Source organism: Astatotilapia calliptera, chromosome 5 (genome assembly GCF_900246225.1).
Source record: "Astatotilapia calliptera chromosome 5, fAstCal1.2, whole genome shotgun sequence".
Classification (NCBI taxonomy): domain Eukaryota; kingdom Metazoa; phylum Chordata; class Actinopteri; order Cichliformes; family Cichlidae; genus Astatotilapia; species Astatotilapia calliptera.
This window is the reverse complement of record NC_039306.1, coordinates 36986585-37009103: the sequence shown is the minus strand read 5'-3', so window position 1 is coordinate 37009103 and position 22519 is coordinate 36986585. Positions and strand designations below refer to the sequence as shown.

The 22519-nt window shown below is 40.4% G+C and overlaps 1 protein-coding gene across 1 annotated transcript in view; it reads left to right on the top strand.

Moving 5' to 3' along the window:
* The window catches only part of LOC113023072 (receptor-type tyrosine-protein phosphatase gamma-like), a 328780-nt gene that overhangs the window by 291184 nt on the left and 15077 nt on the right, over positions 1 to 22519 (top strand). Inside the window, exons 8-9 of the mRNA XM_026169152.1 lie at positions 510 to 702; positions 18831 to 19015. Coding sequence (XP_026024937.1) covers positions 510 to 702; positions 18831 to 19015 — 378 coding nt within the window. The remainder of the gene's footprint in view (positions 1 to 509; positions 703 to 18830; positions 19016 to 22519) is intronic.

The window sequence follows — 22519 nt, the reverse complement described above, 5'->3', positions numbered from 1 at the left end:
TCACAGGCCTTTTTAAAAAAAAATTTTTTTTTTACTGGTGGAATGACAAAGTTTTTTCTTTTTTTTAAATGGAATAGTAACAGTGAGCATTCAGCATTTTTGTAGTGTCCCATGTTTGCTTATTTTTTAAAATGCATTTATTTATCATTTATATATTTGCATGCAGTTGTTTTCAAATGTGTGTTATGTGTTTATGTTATTTCATTTTTATTAATTTATATTTCAGTGTGTTGAAACCTGTGTATTTTTATGTCAGGTCCTTTATTGGTCACTGCCACGTGCCAGGCAATTATCAAAGTTTCTTTATTTTCCTGCTCATATTCTTAATTTTTGTGAAATGCTTTGTTTTATTTTGTCAGTAAAATTGGCTTTTGCTTCTGTGTGATGAGTGCAAAAAAAGAATGAAAAGACACTCAAAATAACCAAATTGACTTCTGCTTGGTAATAACTACCTGTCTCCACTCGTATCTCTATTTTGCTGTAATGTTCACTTTCCCTACTACCACCAGTTGGAGGCTTTCTACTCCATCTTCACCACAGAGCAACAAGACCATGTTAAGTCGGTGGAGTATCTGCGCAGCAACTTCAGGCCCATCCAGAGCTTAGATAACCGGCACGTCTTCAAGTCTGCAGTAAAAGATGCCTGGTTGCCTGACCTAAATGACAGCGGCAGCAACCCGTATGGCACAGAGGCTTCCAAAGGTAGGATGTTCACACTTTAAGTATTAATTTTTTGGTTTTTTTTATATTACCTATTCCAGAGGTGGGACCAAGTCATTGTTTTGCAAGTCTCAAGTAAGTCTCAAGTCTTTATCCTCAAGTCTCAAGTCAAGTCTCAAGTAATGTCAGGCAAGTCAGAGTCGAGTCTCAAGTCACTGGTGTAAAAGTCCGAGTAAAGTCACAAGTCTGAAATTTTGAATTTCAAGTCTTTTCGAGTCTTTAAAAAAAAACGAAAAAAGAAGGTTGCAGTTATGCTAAATGTAAATATTGGACCATGTAATTTTTAAATCTGTGTTTTTCTCAACACATGACAAAATAGTGAACTTGCAGCTCAATTAAACTTAGCTCCAAGAATAATTTTCACCGACAGTTCTGAGATAAGCTGCATGTTATTCTTGGATGCGGTTGTAGGACCGGTGTTGTGCCAAAAAGTGATTGTCTGCCAAAAACTGATTTCCGGTATTTGCCAAAATTGATTGCTTGTATTTAAACTGCTATAAGTAACTTGTTGGGCTATAATATATGAAACAGATGTCAAATGCATCCCTCATGGATGACATATAGTCATCTTGAGCCACAAACAACATCCGTGTAACAAGGTAGAAGCCACAATCAGTTTTTGGCAGTGACTTTTATATAACCTTTATTTTTGCAGTTAAAAACAATCTCATTAACATTAAAAATGTCTTTTGTAAGAGTAAGTTGGCCAAGAGGACAGCAGAAATGGCAGCAAATATTCCAATAGTTCTTTAAAAATATTTTAAGTAGGGATAAGGGACCGGATTGGTTATAATGTAAGTACAATAACACAGAGTTGTGAAGATACTTGAAAAACTGATAATTTTTAAATTCTATATATAACCCCTTTGTAAACCCTGTTCACCGAAGTCTATTTACGAACATACATAAAGATATTACACGGAAAAAAATACACGGAAACATTGGAAATCAGTTTTTGGCAGACAATCACTTTTTGGCACAACACCGGCTTTAAAATCGCATGACAAAAATATCATACACATTAAAAAAAACTGCATCACCAACGTAGCCTGGACAACATTTGCTAGTTAGATGAAGTCAGCTATCTCATCGTAGCATGTTTATAATCATACGGTTCTTGGAGTGAGTGCACACACTCATGAAGTTTAGTAACTTCCGGTCACTGCAACAAGCCCAGGTACAGTTTACCGACGGATGGGTACAGGACCTTGAAATGCACCGTGTAGAAAGTAAAGACCATCGTACGTATCATAAGTTTACCAGTCTCACAAATCGTCTTCATAAATACACATTCGTTAACCGTTTATTAATAGGACCTTTGAGCTCAACGGTAATTAATTAGTAGTAGAAATAATTTCTGGTAGCATCACAGAAATGTAGCAGTGACAATAATATTGTATGCTGTAATCGTACTGGGCAATTAGTGATACATAAAAACTGTTTTATTCTGTGAATAAAAGTATATGTTTTTGTCAATGTACCATAATAACAGAAGCGAAATGCAATATTGTGTCAGGACAATTCACTATTTATGCACATTAAACAAAGGAGCATAGCGCGACAATTTCTGTTCAGCGCCAGACTTGCTTGTAACCTATATCACCAATTATGTTAAAAAAAATGACGCATTAACTACAACAGCAAACTGACCTTCGTGTAAATGCTTGGAGCAGACTAACCTGGGAGCTGGAGTGTTCTGGGACGTTATATTTGGTCTTTGAATGGCTGCAATCCAGTCGCGTCTTTGTTACTTCGGAAACATGGCTCGAACAATTTCTCTTCAACGACGTAATCCGATAACAACCGATCTCTTTACCCGTCGGCTTTCCGTGGCTGTCATGTGACCGGCTATTGCAGTTAATAGTACAACGGCTTCTTGACATTTTTGTGTTTCTTTTTATCGCTGTATAACTGATTTTAATTGAAAGCCTGCGTGCGCTAGTACCTCTTGCCACGAGTTCCCAGAATCCTTTGCGGTTCTACCCCTGAATGACGTCACATTTTCAATCTACATGTACATCTAATATACATGTTAAATTTTATATTTGGGGTGAAATATCAAGTCTTTTCAAGTAAACCGGTTCAAGTCCAATTCAAGTCCCAGGTCATTGGTGTAAAAGTCCAAGTCAAGTCACAAGTCTTAGAACGTTTTTTCAAGTCAAATCTAAAGTCATAAAATTAATGACTCGAGTCTGACTCGAGTCCAAGTCATGTGACTCGAGTCCACACCTCTGACCCATTCATATTCATTGACTTAATTTATATAAAAGGAGGTATTGGTATTTACATCTGTAGTTTCAATCTATGCTTGGATCAAAGTAAGGGAAAATGCTACTTTGGGTCAGGTACTTGTACTAGCTTAAACAGCTACATTTCCCTCGCTGCTATGAACTGAGCTGAAATGAGCTGAGAGTCCAAAGTGCAGAGAACTAATCTGAAGAAATAAAAAGTGAAATCCCAGGCAGAGCAGCTCAATCTTATTGCTTTTAAGCCAAGTGGAGCAGACTGAGGCTTGGTTTGATGACACTGAGGCATGTGGACAAGGTGATAAACTTTCAGTGTTCTACTTTTACAATAATTAATTGATTAAAGCATTTCTTATGGCATTGTATCCAGCTGTAGACAAATAAAAAATGTAGACAATATCCTGTTTTGTTTCACAGTGAGTGATCTGTTTTAGCATAGCTACTGTAACTCAACCAATTCCCCAAAATAAGTTGTAATTTTTTTTCAATGTTCAATCTAATGTCTTAACTTTGTAACTATTGTTAGTTTTTGCAGGATAGAGTCAAAATGACACATCCTGGTGGTTCTAGGGTTGTTTAAAATGTTGGCATTGACCCTCTGTTAGTGCTTGGTTCTATCACTTGGTCTCCCAGGTGATCTATACAGAATTCCTAATCTGCTAAAATATATCCTCACATCATTCTTCCATGGTAATGATTCTTAATGTTAATAAACGAAGTATATGTACAGATTGTCTTTTCTTTTTGTGTGCTTTTGGATTGTCTGTCTTTTTAGTACTAATTCTGTTAACTCTCCTAACATAAGGCAGTGGGAGGCACACTGGCCAACCTCCCACTCTCACCTCATTACCAGTCAAAGAATGCTACAACGTGTGCAGAGTTTGTGTATGCATGCTGTGTGTTTGTGAATGTGCTTGTTTTTCTCTGTGGACTTATAAGTCTGCATGTGAGGCCTAGCATCTGTTCACTGTCATCTCTCCCTAAAGAGTTTGTCCCCAACCTTCCTTCAGGCACTGTTCCATATGGTCCGCAAGGAAAGTATATATGCTAGACATGCACAAACCCACTCTTCCACATACGCGTGTGTGTGTGTGTGTTTTCCTGGCACATTATGCTTGCTCGTGTAGGATGTCCTTGAGTGCTACTATGAGACATTTTCTGTATGCAAAGAAGAAATGCAGATCAGGAGGAGGGAAGACGGCTGGATGGAAGTGTGTAGAATTACAGTTAAAATGAAAATAACAGGTACAGCTGTCTAAACCGCTTCTTAATGCAAATATCTAATCACCCAGTTACATGGCAGCAATTCAGTATATTTAGGAAGGAAGAACATGGTTTGAATTACAGTAGAAAGTATTAACTAAGCATTAGAATGGAGAAAAATCCGATCTAAGTGACTTTGAATGTGTCAGAGTATTGTATGAGTATTTTGGAAACTGGTGATCTACTGGTAGGGATGGGTACCGGTGTCCGGTGCCATGATGGCACCGGTTCTGACATAAACGGTAGTAACCAGACCGAAAAGCAGCGCACATTTCGGTGCTTTATTTCGGTGCTGTTTTTTCCTGAGCTGTGATACACTTCTAGCCAATCATTTTACGTTTCCGAGGATAGTAGGCGGGTCCAGGTACGTACGTTCTTTTAGAGCAGAGCTACAGATTAAAAATGTCCAAGGCGAAGCGGTCAAAAGTCTGGCTGTACTTCACAGCAAAAGATGCAAACTCAGCAGCCTGCAACAAGTGCTTTAAGCTGATACTGTGATACTGTCAAAGGAGGTAACACCTCGAATCCGATGAAACACCTGGCGACGCATAGCGTTTTTTTTAAAAGCCGAGAAATGCGCTGTATTTAATAGCTTGCTGCGAGACCTCACACTGAGCACATCTACTGCGGGTGGGTTGCCTGTTATCAGACCCGGAGTTAGCAACATCCCCAAAAACCCGAAGAGGAGAGTCCTGGCCCCTAGCCCTGCCAGTGTAGCAGAAATGATGAGGATGATGATCCAGCAGCAGCCGTTCTTCTCTGCGTGAGTAGCTTAATGTTGTTCGTGTGTAATTTACGTTGAGTAGGCTAACCACGTTATTACATTAATGCATGTAAGGTGAACTAGCAAACACCGTCGTAGTTACATGCGGCTGTCTTCTTGTTTGATGGCAGATGCTCCCTTCACCCTGGCCAAAAAGGCTAAAATGACCAAAGAAAAAGTGGAAAACAGTTAAACATGAGAGGTTTTTGGACAAAGTTTGTGTTTTTTCCATTGTTTAAGCACTGCTTCCAGCCAAGAGTGATACCATATATGTCCCATAGCTGCAGAAAAGGCTAACATTGTTATCTTTTTACAAAAAACCAGCTGAACATGAGAGGTTTTTGGACTAATTTTGTGTTCTCCATTCTTTAAGCACCGGTTTGAGCACCATTTGAGCACCGGCACCGTTTCAAAAGTACCGATTTGGCACCGGTATCGGATAAAACCTAAACGATACCCATCCCTATCTACTGGGATTTCTCACACAACCATCTTGAGGCTCTTTATAGCAGGTGATTTTAAAGAGAAAATATTCAGTGACTGGTACTTCAATTTGATCAAATTTTCAAGTGAGCTTCGTTTACATTGCGCCAATTCAGAAGAACAATTGCCTCAGAACACTTTAAATTATAAGGTAAAGACCTACTACCTGAGCAGGAAGCCAGCAATCACCGACCCCCTACGAGCAAGCACTTGGCAACAATGGGAATGACGGGGGAAAGAAACTCCTTTTTAATAGGAGTTTTTCTGCTATTCTAACTCTGGCAGAACCATGCCCAGTTAGGGGCAGCCATCCACTGTGATAACTGGGGGTAAAGAGAAAGATAAGAGCAGAGAAAGACAGGTTAAAAGGCAAACTATAAGAAAGTGAGCCAGAGTTTATTAATTGTTAATAATTAAATGTAGTAGTAGTGTATAACCTAGAGATGAAACCATACCACTTTTTTATGTCTGATACTAATATCATAAATTTGGATATCTGCCGATATGAATCCGATAGTCTATTATAATCAATAAAACTGTTTTTTTTTGTTTTTGTTTTTTAATGTCTTGCTGCATTTTGTATTTGTACTCAAGTTTAAAAAAACAAAACACTAAAGCTATTCTGTTATACCTGGATGCAAAAAGTACACTGCACCCAAAATATTTTATTGTTCAGCAATACTGATCTTTTTATTTAAGCTGTTAGCAGAACTTTAAATCTAAAATTTAAATTTAAAATGCAATTTTATGCAGATTTCAAAAACAAAAAATAGAAGTGCAATATAATAATAATAATAATAATAATAATAATAATACATTTTATTTGAGGGCACCTTTCAAAAACCCAAGGTCATCTTACAAAAGAACAACATTAATAAAAGGAGCAATAGTCATAAAATACATAAAATAAGTTAAAATTGCAAAGCAGAGCTTGACAACAGATAAAATCAGCACTAAAGCGAATAAGCCAGTTTGAACAGATGTGTTTTGAGCTGTGACTTAAATATGGAAAGAGAGTCAATATTTCTTAGTGCAGGAGGAAGAGAGTCCCAGAGCGAGGAGCAGAGCGACTGAAAGCTCTGTTCCCCACAGTGATGAGACGTGAGGACGGAACAGTAAGATGAACAGCAGATGAGGATCTGAGAGGGCGGGAAACAGTGTTGATCTGGAGCAGCTCACACAAATATGAAGGAGCAGATTTATGGACACACTTGTACGTGAGAAGTACGATTTTAAAGTTTATCCTGGTTTCTACGGGCAACCATGAAGCTGCTGAAGAACTGTTGTAATATGAGCTCTTGACAGAGTAGGAGTTACGACCCGAGCTGCAGAGTTTTGGAGAAGTTGGAGTTTATGAAGGGACCTTTTAAGGAGACCAAATAAGAGGGAATTGCAGTAATCAATGCGGGACGTAATAAGACTATGGACAAGGACGGCAGCAGCATGGGGAGGAAGGAAGGGGCGGAGTCGGTTAATATTACGCAAGAGGAAGTAAGCAGACCGGGTTATGGAATTAATGTGAGACTGGAATGAAAGAGTATTATCAAGTATGACACCCAAACTCTTACCCTGAGGGGAGGGAAGGGTGGGAGAACGTTCAATGTTAATAGAAAAACTGTGGGATTTGGTTAAGATAGATGGTGTACCAACAAGTAAAACTTCAGTTTTATTACTGTTTAGTTTGAGAAAATTGGAGTAGAACCAGGATCTAATCTCAATAAGACAGTCTGAGAAGGAGGAAGGTGGGAGGGATGAACTGGGTTTAGAAGAAAGGTAGAGCTGGGTGTCATCGGCATAACAGTGAAAATTTATATTATATTTTCAGAACATATGACCAAGAAGGAGCATGTAAATAATGAATAAAAGAGGCCCTAATACTGAACCCTGGGGCACACCAGCAGAAACAGGACAGACTTGAAGACTGGGATTTAAATTGCATAAACTGAGTGCGGTCTGAGAGATATGAGGTGAACCAGGCAAAGGGGGTGTGACTAATGCCAATGGAAGCTAAACGGTTCAGGAGAATATTGTGAGAAATGGTATCAAACGCCGCACTAAGATCAAGAAGGATGAGGATGGATAGGAGACCAGAATCAGCTGCCATCAGAAGGTCACTGGTAATCCTTAACAGAGCAGTTTCTGTTCTATTACAGATTATGGTTATTGAGGTGTAAGTGAAGCTGGGAGGCGACAACTAGGGGAGATTTACGGACCCCCCCAGGGGACATGGGAGAAAAAAAATTAGGGAGGAAAAAAAAAATTAGGGAGAAAAAAAAAAATTAGGGAGAAAAAAAAAATTAAGACGGACTTTTGCGAGATCTCGCAAAAGTATTGCGAGCGCTCGCAAAAGTATTGCGAGATCTCGCAATAAGTATTGCGAGCGCTCGCAAAAGTATTGCGAGATCTCGCAAAACTCCAACAATGGCGGCAGCTACTTAGTTGTAATATTACTCTTTCTGGGTCACTAAATACACTTTTAAGATATTTTGAGGCGTGAATGTAGTTGTGTAAACGTCAGATACCTGCTCGGCTTACAAGACATCACATATTTGAAAAAGAGCTCCGACGTTTTTGGAGATCTGACACCCACTAGCTCGAAGCTAACGGGAGGTCGAGACCTACTACAGCCGGGAGGAACACCGCTCTCCCGGCACATCGTGCCTCGACCTCCCGGTCGGCTTCGAGCTGGCGGCCACTAGCTCGAAGCTAACGGGCGGTCGAGACCTACTACAGCCGGGAGGAACACCGCTTTCCCGGCACATCGTGCCTCGACCTCCCGGTCGGCTTCGAGCTGGCGGCCTCCGAAGAATGCGGCTAAAACTTTTGCGAGATCTCGCAATACTTTTGCGAGCGCTCGCAATACTTATTGCGAGATCTCGCAATACTTTTGCGAGATCTCGCAAAAGTCCGTCTTAATTTTTTTTTTCCTCCCTAATTTTTTTTTTTCCTCCCTAATTTTTTTTTTTCCTCCCTAATTTTTTTTTTCTCCCATGTCCCCTGGGGGGCTCCGTAGAGATTTGATATAGGGCGAAGATTATCAAAGTTATTGGGGTCTGCACCATGATTTTTGAGAGTTGTAATAAAAAAAGCCATTTTCAGAGATATGCAAAATAATATTTATATTCAACAACTTAAAAAAAAACAAAAAAAACAAGTTGTATAAAGCCTATAAATAGACTTCCAGAGTGGAAAGCAGTGCAAATAAATGCAAACACAGCTTCATGACACTCATCTTTTATCAACATCAGTGCTAGACTGGGACAAAAAATGGACCCGGGTTTTTTGACTAGAGACTGGCTCACCAGGTATTATAGGAAAAGCCATAAAGCCTTTGAATGGAAACAGACGCTGCTGTGACAGTGATTTACAGTCTTGTTGGTATATGTATGATTTCTATACATTTTACATCAGATTAAAACTTTGGTTGTAAGATTCAGATAATTATTTATTAAAAGCGAGACATTTTAAATGAGAATAAGAAAGAAAAGTATTTCTTTGTGCCCCCTTTTCCCTGTTAATGCCCTACCTGCCCCCCTGGCAACACTTTGCTAGACCCGCCCCTGCACAGTTACCAGCTGTCAGCTGCTTAGAAAAGGCTCCTGGTGTTATTTGTCTCAGAAACAGTTCATAACTTCCCTTCAACTCATTCATGTCACCTAAAAGGTAAACCTGTTTCTCCATCACCTGTTCAGCTCTGATGATCCAGTAAGGACATCTCCTGGTTTCATCTTCATGTTTCCCTCTCACCACATATCCAAACCGACATCATGACCAGCAGCTTTACAGCTGTGGCTCCAGCAAACATCAGCTGATACTAGAAATTAATATTAAATAAATTCTAACAACAGCTGATCAAGCTTAAACGTGCTGCTGTTGTTTAGCGCGACATCCACTGGTTTCCTCTTTCTGGCGCAAAGTGGGCGATAAACAAACAAGAGAGAAAATGAGATCAGCTGATCATTGATCAGTTTTATGATTGAAGTAGCAACAGGAGAGGGAGGGGAGAGAATGAGAGAAGAAGAGGCAGCTGTGCAGCGTAAAGACAGAATAACTCCAGCTTTGTGTCTTTTTTTTCATTCTAGCTGAAGTACGGGACCATTTGTGTTCCTTTTCAACTCAATAGGGAGTTATTGTAATTGGTCCAGCCCAGAGTCCATCATGACCAATTGACCAACTTACCACCTTTCATTGTTTATACTGTTACCAAAAGCCAAAACAAGACAAACGAAAACAAACAAAAAAAAACTTCGGCCCATAAAAATGAAAAATCACCATCGGCCCACTGGGCGGCGAGTCCCGCTGTGATCAAGATGGATGTCAGTGTAAGCTGTTTCTTAACACCCCATATTCCTGAAGCATCTCTCAAAGAACACCCTGAAACTACGTCCATGTCCTGAAAACGCTCCACATCCACACTAGTGTTTTCAGTCGTTTTCACAGAGTTGTGCTTCCACATTGAAACGTCTGAGAATGCTTACATTCCAGTACTGCGCACGCGTGAAGCGGAATAAGATTCGGCCTGCCTCATTTCTGTCTGCCGCTTATTTACTTTCCGGCTCGTTGAAATGTCGCAGCAAAAGCTCGAGGAAAAGCACTGAGTTTTTTTAAATGGACTAACAATGAGGTGGAGTTGTTGCTGCGAGTAACACAAAAGTAGAGCAGGGCGATATGGCCAAAAATATATATCACGATATATATTTGAAAAATTGCGATAACGATATAACTGACGAATTTCTGCGAGACAAAATACAACTCCACAACTTTACTAGTGCAAACCCCCCCCCAAAGGCATTTCCAGTAGAAATCGGCTGACATATCCTGAGCACAACCATGTATAATATCCACTCCTCCACTTCTGTACCATTGATTCATTAATGCTGTATTCTAACACAGCTGCTCTATTCCCATGTTGTTGCAGTATATTAATGACTAACCTGGTATTGTGGATGGATTATCTCAATTTTTCTCCTGACTGAAGTTTGGTCCGTTTACAGCAGGGGTGCCCAATCCCGGTCCTCGAGAGCTACCGTCCTGCAGCTTTGTTCCCACACACCCGAATCAAATGAATGGCTTGTTATCAGGCCTTTGCCAAACACGATGGCATCCTGAAGAGGTAATCAAACCATTTGATTCAGCTGTGTTGGAGTAGGGATGCATCTAAAAGCTGCAGGATAGTAGCTCTCGAGGACTGGGATTGGGCAGCCCTGGATTACAGCATCCTGCCATGCGATTGCATTTGTCTCTAACCATCAGGAACCTTCACGTTAATTTTTATCAAGTGGAAAAGTGTTAGTGTTCGTCCTCCAGCTTCACTGTTTATGCTATGCTAACATAGCTGTGTCGCTAGCGATCACGTAGCACATCATTATATACCAGCTAGCCCAACTTCAGTAACCCTACAAACATCACTGCTGTTTAGTTTTCTGTCTTCATTTATGTTGGAAGTGACAGCAGAGCTGTACGTTTGAATTTTTTCAGAAATCTCTCAGCTATATCATGCTTAGGTAACTAGCGAAACTAGCGAGCTAACTTCCGCTAACTTCCTGCTAACTTCTAACTCAGTTAAATGTAATAATAATAATAATAATAATAATAATAATAATAATATCCATCCATCCATCCATTCGCTTCCGCTTATCCTTTTCAGGGTCGCGGGGGGCGCTGGAGCCTATCCCAGCTGTCATAGGACGAAAGGCGGGGTACACCCTGGACAGGTCGCCAGTCTGTCACAGGGCTAACATACAGGGACAGACAACCATTCACACTCACATTCATTCGCACATTCACACCTAGTGGCAATTTGAATTATCCAATTAACCTATCCCCACAAGCTGCATGTCTTTGGACAGTGGGAGGAAGCCGGAGTACCCGGAGGGAACCCATGCAAACATGGGGAGAACATGCAAACTCCACACAGAAAGACCCCAGCCTGATGGTGGAATTGAACTCAGGACCTTCTTGCTGTGAGGCAACAGTGCTAACCACCGTGCTGCATATTATAATAATTATAATAATAATAATAATAATAATAATAATAATAATAATAATAATAATAATGGATTGGATTTATATAGCGCTTTACAATACCACTATTCATTCACTCTCACATTCATACACTGGTGGAAGCAGCTACAGTTGTAGCCACAGCTGCCCTGGGGCAGACTGACAGAAGCGAGGCTGCCATATCGCGGCCTCGCTAATACATTGTTTTCGTGGATGCCTGGATGTTAAACTTTATAGTTACACCTGGTAAAGTACCAATGCTGATCGTTTTATTAAAGATGAAAGAATTTAGACAGTTTTTAACTCTCAGTGATGCTGCAGTGTTTGTTTGACTTTGGGACCTGAAGGGGATCTGAAGAGGATTGAGTTTTGGACCCAGATTACTCCCAGATTTACGAGCACAAAGACAGGTTAAAAGGCAAAAGACAGGTTAAAAGGCAAACTGTAAGAAAGGGAGCCAGAGTTTATTAATTGTTAATAATAACGACAAATACAGCAATAACGACGGCCCGCTTGCATGTTCTACAAAAAACTGTGCTTTGCTGTGTATCTGACAGACAAACACCAACCAGTGAAGTTGCACCATTTTTAAAAACTAATTCTGGTTCATCCGTTTCACTCAACAATCCGCTTTCCCCCTTCTCGTTCTCCGTTGCCGCCGTGCTTTTTCGGCCGTGTGCATATGAAAACAAAGGCACTGCGCATGCGCGTTTTACCCATATTCTATCGCGATATTTCATTTTCTTATCGTTGCCTAACATTGTACCGGTATTACCGTGAACGGTATATGGCCCAGCCCTACACAAAAGTAAAAAGTTGCCAAAGCAAGTAAGAATTAAATAATCTGGAGCATGTACAAACTGATATTAATCTTTAATAGGGCTTTCAAAATTGAGAGCAGAGAAAACAACTCCTGTATAATGTCATCCGCTATCTTTGTTTAATTGGTCACATGACTGCATCACGTAACTAAAATGCAATCATCATTTTTGAAAGTCTGCATTTTCAAGTGTCCACACTGCGATGGGACAGCTCAGTTCTGAAATGTATGCGCTTTCGAGAGTGTTTTCAAAACACTGCATTTTCCTTGAGCAAAAACGTCGTCTCAGTGTGGACAGGAGGCCAAAACTGAGAGAAAACGATGTGTTTTCAAACGAAAACGCATTAGTGTGGACGTAGCCTGAGAGACACAGTCAAATGCCTTCTCCAAATCCACAAAATACATGCAGACTGGTTGGGCAAACTCCCAAACACCCTAGTTCAAACAAGGTGACAGCAGTAGCAACGGCATTATTCTGCAATAGTTGTGACAGTAGCCGAAGTAGTGTTTTCCCTATACATTTTAACTTAAATATAACAGCATTGCTTAAGACTTTAAGCTGGGATATTGTGAGTTGGGTTTTGAACCACTTACTTTAAGCATTTTCCTCTCACAGGGAGAGCAGATAGTGATGCTCGGTTGATTCATTTGTATACTTTTGTGTTGTACATCCCCAACTACTAGTGCCACACTCGAAGTGTGTACATGTGGACATAAATCATTGGAGGTTGACACACAACTCTTGCACTCAGATGTAACTAGGCTTGGCTTGTAGTTGTGGGAACGTAAATGCATGGCATTCCTATACCGATGATGTCCCAATATGACACTTTTATATGATATAAACATTTATACTGGTAGTGTCACGGACAATATAATAGGGCAGTGAGCTGAACTCTCTTATTTTCTAGAGTTACTCTGATGAGCTGTGTTAGGTAGATTCGGGAATATCTACACACTCACAGCATGTGGATTGTTTGTATGGACTCTCGTGCTCACTGTACTCTCTGTAAACTGCCACTGTGGTTCCTGACACCTCAGCCACTTCACACCTCCTCCACTCACCCTGCTCACTACTCCCCACCCCCAACCACATCACCCAGTACACATCCAGATGGATCCAGCCTTTCTCTCTCAACCATACGGGTTAGGAAGGAACTGAAGAGGATTAAAGCCAAGAAGGCAGCGGGCCCAAATGGCATCAGCTCAAGGGTTGTCAGGTCCTGTGCAGATCAGCTGGGTGGGGCGATGGAGCACATCTCGTGTTGTACCAGTGCCAAAGACTCCACATCCCAAGGACATCAACAGCTACAGGCTGATGGCTCTGACATCCCATCTTTTTTTTTTTTTTTTTTTTTTTTTTTTTGGCCTGTCCCGTTTGGCTCTTTTGCCATCAGAATTGTTGTCTAAAGGCAAAGAAAGATGCCCAACGGATTTACTTTACCAAACTGACCATCCCAGCCTTGCCGTAATGGTCCATTTGATTCACCTTTTATTGTTTATTTTATTTTCACTTACTGAATACGGGACAGACTTGACTGGGGGAAAGAAGGGGAGAAAGAAAGAGGGAAAGAGAAAAAGCTGAGAAGAGGGACGGGGGAGAAGGGCAAAAGACAAAAACCAACAGAACGGGCAGAGAAAAAAAATGCATATATCAATCACCTGGATCACCTGCTGAGAAAGAAAAAAGAAAGCAAGCAGAAGAGAACAAGAGTAATAGAATAAACAACATCACAATGATATATGGGAATATGACAGTAAATACTAAATGTTAAACATTATTGTGCAGCACATAAGATCAACAGAACACAGTGTGCTTTGAGGTAGGAGCTAAAAAGGGTGTAGTTTGTGGGTGTGATCACCCGTGTGTACACCTGTGAGCATGGACGCGCTTGTTTTTTAAAAGGTTCCTTCATGTAATAATCTGCTAGAGGGTGTGGGGGGGCCACAGCCCCGTCCTCCAGGGCATGAAGCAGGTATGGAGGAGATCAAAACTCCAGACATCCAGAGGCCCCCAGAACACAAGAGACCAAGGAAGACCAACAGAGGGGCAGCCGCACCACTGTCCCAGAAAGAGCTGAGGAGAGTCCCAGATGAGGGCTCACTCAGCAGCCGCGGAGCAGAAGCCAGGGGGAGTTGCAGTGACGCGCCCGTGAGCTCCGCCGGCAGCCAGCTGTGCCTGAGTGACCGAGCCCCAGGCCGGTCACTCAGGTGACATCCCATCTGATTAAGACCTTGGAGTGGCTTGTCCTGGCACAGCTTCGCCCCCTGGTGAGCTCATCACTGGACCCACTTCAGTTTGCCTACCAGCCTGGCATCGGAGCGCATGGTGCCGTCATTCACCTCCTATATCGTTCCCTCTCTCACCTAGAGACCGCTGGCAGCACTGTGAGAATCATGTTCTTTGATTTCTCCAGTCTCCTTTAACACCATTCTTCCCACAGTTCTGAAGGATAAACTGTAGAACTCAGGAGTGGACCACCACCTCACTACCTCCCACTGGAGACATGTTCTCTGGAGTGACGAATCGCGCTTCTCTGTCTTGCAATCTGGTGCATGAGTTTGGGTTTCCAGGAGAACGATACTTGTCTGACTGCAGTATGATGTGGGGGTGTTTTTCAGGAGTTCAGCTCAGCTCATTTGTTCGACTAAAATGAATTATTAATGCTTCAGCATACAGAGATATTCTGCTCCCAAGTTTGTGCAAACGGTTTGGAGATGGCTGGTTTATGGAGTAACGAGAAAGTAATATAACATGTTTCTTTTAAGAAAAATGAGTAAAGTGTTATACAGGGTGGGCCATTTATATAGATACACCGTAATAACATGGGAATGGTTGGTGATATTAAAGTCCTGTTTGTGGCACATTAGTATATGTGAGGGGGCAAACTCCTCAAGATGGGTGGTGACCATGGTGGCCATTTAGAAGTCGGCCATCTTGGATACAACTTTTGTTTTTTCAATAGGAAGAGGGCCATGTGACACATCAGACTTATTGGTAATGTCACAAGAAAAACAATGGTTTCAGGTCTGAAGCACAAACGGAAGCCTAGTTATTTATATACTTGCTCTCTACGTCACACCACACTTTAAGTTTCGATCAAACAGCCTAGTTGGTTTCACTTTCTTCTGCAATTACCATGCTTCTGCAAAAGCATGCAGTTTCCTGTCAGCCTACAACCTAGTTTTACACTGAAGTCTGGGACTCTCATAAAACACACTAATCAGCATTCAGATTATATATTTTAACCAGTGACAAAATCAAGTGCAATCTGGGACCAAGGGTGACAAAGAGTTGGGGAAGGTCTGAACAAACTTGCATAAGGAGAGCTGGAAGACTCTTCTTGTGCACAGACAGAGACTGCAGAGACGTATTCGTGGACATTGTTAATCAAGGCAGGTCACTGGAACAAACGTTGAATGAAGGTTATAACACAGTTGATTACAGGCTGGCAGGTGAATTTGGTGGTGTGTGCCCAGACAGCAGAAGGGATATAGAGGCAACCCTGTAGATTTTTCATGGGGTCTGGTTCGGTCTGTTAAGCTTGTGGATGGCAGATTCAATCACCCATGTGAGGACCGGTTGAACCGGTTAGCTGACTGGAGCTAGGCCAGGTTTTTGTGACCTGTCTGATGAAGGGACCACCCCCTCCAGCCAGTGCCTCCACCCTTCAAGAGCGATCTTGATGGCAGCAACTCTTGGTCTCCTACATCATAGTTGCGCTCTGCAGGGGTAAGATGACGATAAAAGACAAGAATGCATTTTACTTTCTTGCTGCCAAGAGAGTACAACTCCCATGCTGGAGTTAGAGGCATCCACTTCCATGATGAACTGGCAGGAAAGATCAGGTTGAGATAGAATGGGAGCTGCGGCAAAATGTTGTTTTAGATGGTCAAAGGCAGTCGGGCAGAGGGGTTCAACTGGTAGGAGATTTTAGTGGAGGTGAGTTGGGTTAAAAGCAGGGCGTTCTTACTGAAATCCCTGATGAAGCTACAGTAGAAGTTTGGGAAACCTAGGAAATGTTGGAGTTGCTTTTGATTCTGAGAGACTGGCCAATAAGTTTCTGCTGGGTCTGGTTTGAGTTGTCCTTCCAAAATATAACTAAGGAATAAAACGGTGACAACCTGGAGTTCACATGTCTCGCCTTTGACAAAAAGTTTAAGTCACTTCAACAGCTGCCTGGTTGTAGATGGTGAAGAAACACTTGCTGCAAAACATTCCTAAGTGACCTCGCCCAATCAATGAAAAAACCAAAATCAAATTTAAACGTGCTTTTCCAGACTATCCAAGTTTATCATCATGTTTGGCAAATGTACTGCTGAAAAGAAAAAATAAGGAAACACTTAAATCAGCAATATATATAAGCTTTCAATTAATAAGAATTTTGGTTCAAAACATTAAATATTATCATTTATTCCTCATCACAGAGGAACCTTTTCGAAACTCTATGATGCTATTCTGTCTTTTAGTAACCACTCTAATGTTAAGCTTAAGTGTACACGGGAAGGAGAACTAGGAATTCAAATACATGAGGAGTCTTGGAAACAGGCTATAGCGAGAGTACGATCTTCCACCTCCTGTGCTTGTCTTGGACTTATTCAATTTAAGGTCATACACAGGGTGCATTTCTCTAATTCTAGACTTTCTGAATTGTATCCAGAAGTGGAAAATAAATGTGATAAATGCCATGGTTCTCCTTGCCACCTTAGCCACATGTTTTTTCTGTGTCCTGAGCTACAAGGTTTCTGGACAGGGTATTTTGCTATTATGTCAACTGTTCTTGGGGTAACTCTTCATCCTTGTCCTCTGATTGCTGTATTTGGGATTCCTGTTCGCTCACTTACACTTTATTCCACACAAAAGGATATTATTGCCTTCACATCCCTATTAGCGAGACATCTAATATTGTTGCGTTGGAAGTCTGTTAAGTATCCTACTATTTCCTTAAGCTTAGGCTTAAAGATGCCATGTGTCTGTGAAGGTTCTCAGTCTTTGCAAGCTCCTTTGACTTAAAGATGTCATGTTTTTTTTTAAAACTTGAAAAAATTAAATATACGTTGAGAGGTTGCACAGCCAAATTTTTTCACAAGTGGCAACCCTTTATCTCTTATTTTGCTAGTATAGAGGTATTGCCTGTTTAAATGATAATGTTAACATAAATAAAAGGCAAAATGTGAACTTAGACTAGACTGATTGACTAAACTGGGAAAACTAAAACACAAAACACAGGGAAACGAGAGAACTAGACCCTGACACAGGAGACAAAAAGACAATACAGACAACATGACAAAGGACTCGACACTGTTGTAAAACAGGAAGCACAGAGATACACGGGCTTGACATAACATCAGGGACATAGAAAACGTAGATGGAGCACGGACATAACTAAGAAACTAATACACACAACATGACAGCTAGGGAGAAAACACATAACAGATGACACAAGGGGAACCAAGAGGAGACAGGACACAGGACAAAGACACCACTGAGACACACAAAGGGGAAGGGAGACTTAGACACAGGGGACCTGAGTTGCACACTGAAGACACGACACCAAAACCAACAGACATGGAAGGAAATTAGACAAGAACTAAATAGAGGAACTGAACTCAGTATCAACAGAACTAACTGAAGACTAAACAAATTAGAACATAATAATACAAAAAACATGAAATTCAACATGCTGAGTGAAAAAGACCCAGAACCATGTACTGTTGAAAAAATGATCAGTAGACCTGTCCATATTTGTGATTGGTCAGATGCTGCCATGTGAATCTACAGCTACAATACCTGTAAAGCATTTATTTGTGCATTTGACTTTATAGTCCTGTCATTTATTTATGTTGCTCTTCCTCCCTCTCGAGTGTATCTGAAAGACAAGCTGAGCCAATGTATTCAGTCATTAAATGATCTCTCTCTCTCTCTCTCTCTCTCTCTCTCCCTCTCTGTCTTTAATCATTATCTGCCTCGTTCATTCTCCCTTTACATTACATATTTTTATATCTTCCCTATCCTTTTTCTTTCTCATGCCCATTCTTCTACGTTCACTTCCTTCTTCACTCTCCTTTTTATAATCTGTTCCTGTAACTTGTCTTAATCTCCCATTTCCTCTTTACTTCTTTCTCCACTCTTTTCTTTATTTTCCTCATACCTTTCTTCATCTCTATTCTTATGTTTATTTCTATAATTTCTCCATTTCCTTCCATTTTGCTTTTAATTTTTCTTAAATGTAATTTTCCTTTTCATTTTCTCATTGTTTTAATCTCCGTTCTTTCTTCTTTCCTATCACTCCTCTTCTTTGTACTAACATATTCTTCATTATTCATCATCCTTTCATAAATATTATTGTTTTTTCCATCTGATTGCATTGCTTTGTTTATTCCTACCTACCCTTCCTCATTTCCCTCTTGCATACCTTTCTTTTTCCGGCTACTATATTTTGCACTTTAACGCCTTCCCTCTTGCTCTTTCTGCACATATCCACAACTTCACTTGTGACTTTCATTGACCCTGCTTCCACCCTCCTCCCAGTCTGCAGTAGTGCTCCCATAAACATGAAGGTGCAGCATGTCAATGGCAGTGCTTTGGTGGTGCGTTGGGCTCATCCGGAGGTCACCTACCACTCACCCATCCAGCATTTCCTGGTATCTTACAGCTGGACGGCCCATGATGACAGCTACGAAGAGACCCACCTAACGGATGCCAAACACAAACTGGTGAGTCTTTGAGGGACTGCAGGGTTGGAGCCACATTATAGGTGGATGCTAAGTTTTAACTAGAAAAATTTGCATTTCCTGCAAAAATGCTGTGTAAAGTGTGCGTGTTAGTCCCCATAGGGAAATAGTTCCTCTGCATTCACCCAGTGACGCAATGGGCAGCCACCAGTGCAGCGCCCGGGGAGCAGTGTGTAGGGACGGTACCTAGCTCAGGGGTACCTCAGGGTAGCCGTTCAGTGGAGTCGAACCCCCGACCTTCTGATCATGGGGCCACCACTCTACCTACGGAGCTATCCCTGCCCCATGGATGCTATAACGCTGAAGCTGTTTGCTGAAAATAGCTGAAAAAGATGAAAAGTTTCAGGGGTGAAAAAACTGAAAATTCTTTTGAAAAGGGGTGAAGAAGCAGAAATTTGTGTTGAAAAGAGTTTAAAAAGTTTAACTGTGAACTGAAATATTGTTGCCATAAGCAGGATTTGAACCCGGGCCTCCCGCTCCGAGAACGGATGCTCATCTCACTGAGCTAAAACACTGCTTGTCCCGGCAACTAAAATCAATGACCACACTGACAATGTGTTCCATTTATCTCAATGGGCAAAAAAATTGCATATAAAATTCAATATCTCAAAAAGTATAGAAGTTATGAGTACCAAAAGTCATAGCACACATTAGCAAAAAGAGCAGAATTTTTTAAAGTTTGAACATAGTAATTTTAATAAAACATAGTATTTCTTCCAAATCACAGTATTTCTGGTAAATCACAGTGTTTGTGCCAAATCATAGCATTTGTGATAAATCATAGTATTTGTGCTAAAACATAGTATTTATACTAAATAATATTTTTCCTGCCAAATCGTAGCATTTGAGACATTATTTGTGATTTATGATTTACATGGAATACTTTGACTTAGCAGAAATACTATAATCTAGCAAAAATACTACAACATAGCAGAAATTCAGTCATTGAGCAGAATTACTAAGATTTAGCAGAAATACCATGATTTGGCAGAAATACTAAACTTTGGCACAAATACTTTAATTGAGTAAAAGTATTATAAGATAGTATTTCTGCTAAATCATTTTATTCCTGCTATGTATTAGCAGAAATACTGTAATTTTTCTCAAATACTATGAAATAGCAGTAATACTATGATTTGGCAGAAATACTACATTTTAGCACAAATACTATAACAAAGCAGAAATACTATGACTTAGTAGTAATAGTATAACATAGCAGATATACTATGATTTTGCAGACGTACAATGTTTTTGCACAAATACTACAATTTGGGAAAAATACTGTGTTTTAGGACAAATACTGTGATTTGGCACAAATACTATGATTTTGCAGACATTCTATGTTTCTGCACAAATACCACAATATGGCACAAATACTAAGATTCGGGGCGACCGTGGCTCAGGGGGTTGGGAATCGCATCTGTAACCGTAAGGTCGCCGGTTCGATCCCTGGGCTCTCTGTCCTGGTCGTTGTGTCCTTGGGCAAGAACTTTACCCTACTTGCCTACTGGTGTTGGCCAGAGGGGCCGATGGCACGATATGGCAGCCTTGCTTCTGTCAGTCTGCCCCAGGGCAGCTGTGGCTACAACTGTAACTGCCTCCACCAGTGTGTGAATGCGAGAGTGTATGAATAGTGGAATTGTAAAGCGCTTTTGGTGCCTAGAAAAGCGCCATATAAATCCAATCCATTATTATTATTATTTGGCACATATACTATATTCAGCACATATACTATAACATAACAGAAATATTAATTGGACACAAATACTATGATTTGGCACAAATACAATGATATGGCAGAAATACTGCATTTTACCACAACTTCTAAGATTTGATTGAAATACTATGATTTAGAAGAAATATATGACTTTGTACAAATACAATGCTTTGGTTTGAATACTATGATTTGGTATAAATACTATGATTTAGCAGAAGTAGTATGATTTAGCAGTAATACTTTAACATAGTAGAAATATTGATAGACACACACATACACAGAGAGTAAAGGGAACAGGAGCTGTGGAGAGTCTGGGCTTGGTATATGTAGGTCAGTTAAATTAGCTGCACCTGCTGTAGTCAGCCCTTACACACACAGACACAGAGAGAGGTGTGAGTTTTCTTCAGTGTATTTCTCACATTCAGGATTCTCCTCGAACAAATGGCCATAATTTCCTAACCGTAGAGGCTAGAATGGTCATTCTAACACCGTTTTGTTCAGAAGAGATGGGGGAATCTTCAGGTCTTCATAATTCATAATTAAAGTATAAATTATTAAAGATATGTGACTTGTAACACACTGTAACTGAGTCGAGGCGAAGCAAAAACTGCCTTGACTTGCCCTCAAACAACGTTTTGTAACTGTAAATCTATATGGAGCATCAATATCATTCTTTCATCATAAGAAACAGCAGGCTTTGGTGAACAGTCATGGACATTTTCAGGGCTCTGTCAAAATCCATCAAAAAGACATGAAGAGAGAAAAAAGTGCCTAATTTCCAGAGTTCGAAATCTGAAGAAATCTGAGCGACGGACGAATTTCCTACCCTCAAACAAACAAACATAATTCATGGCCAAACGGTAATAGGTGAGGAAAAAATTCTTGAATTGTGAGCGTCAGGAGTGTCTGAAGATATATTGTTTTAACTTGAGGCTATGACGATTTGAAAATGCCTCTCATTAGAGAATTCCAGCGGTGATGTTGAACAAATTCTCTATTGACTGTCTATGGAGAGTTGTCGGACTTTGTGTTGATCTGAGGAGATTTGCTAAAAATCTGTAAATCCCACAACAATGATAGTGGCATTTTCTGAAAGCCAGCAAAAATACCTACGTTTTGATGTATAATTTGTGGGGGTTGAGTGGAAATTGAGCGAGTAGCAAGAAGTTGTTCGGACATGAAGAGAAAATTCAGAAAGTTCAACTGTCCACTCTGAGTTAGTTGCATAGCAACCGTAACAACGCATATATTTTCTGAAAAATCACAATTTTGCAACTGAAAACTTAAAGAGGGATGAGATTAAAATGGTAGAAGATATGAAAAAGCTGAATCATACATGAATAGCCCAATAAGTTGAGAACAATTTAAAGTTTGAATGGTTGTTCTACGTGAAAGTATGAGGAAGTAGTTAAGTTTTAGCAGAATCGTGGAAGTTTTCCATTCATTTCAATGGGACAAAAAAAAGGAAAAAAGTGTAATATTTTAAAAAGATATAATAGTTATAAGTACCAAAAGTCATAGCACCCATTAGCAGAAAGAGCAGAACAGTTTAGAGTTTGAACGGTGAAAATCGGCTGAAAACTGAGGAAGTAGTTAAGTGCCAAAAAAGCAACTAGATTATAGTGGAATAAAGAATAAAGAGAAACAGGATTTCAATAGTGTGGATGTCTGTGAGCAGCCACACAAAAATGAATATTAAAAAGTAGTGCAAGCATGTTTCATATTGCAGTTGATTCAGCAGCTACTGAATATAAGCTTTAAGATATGAG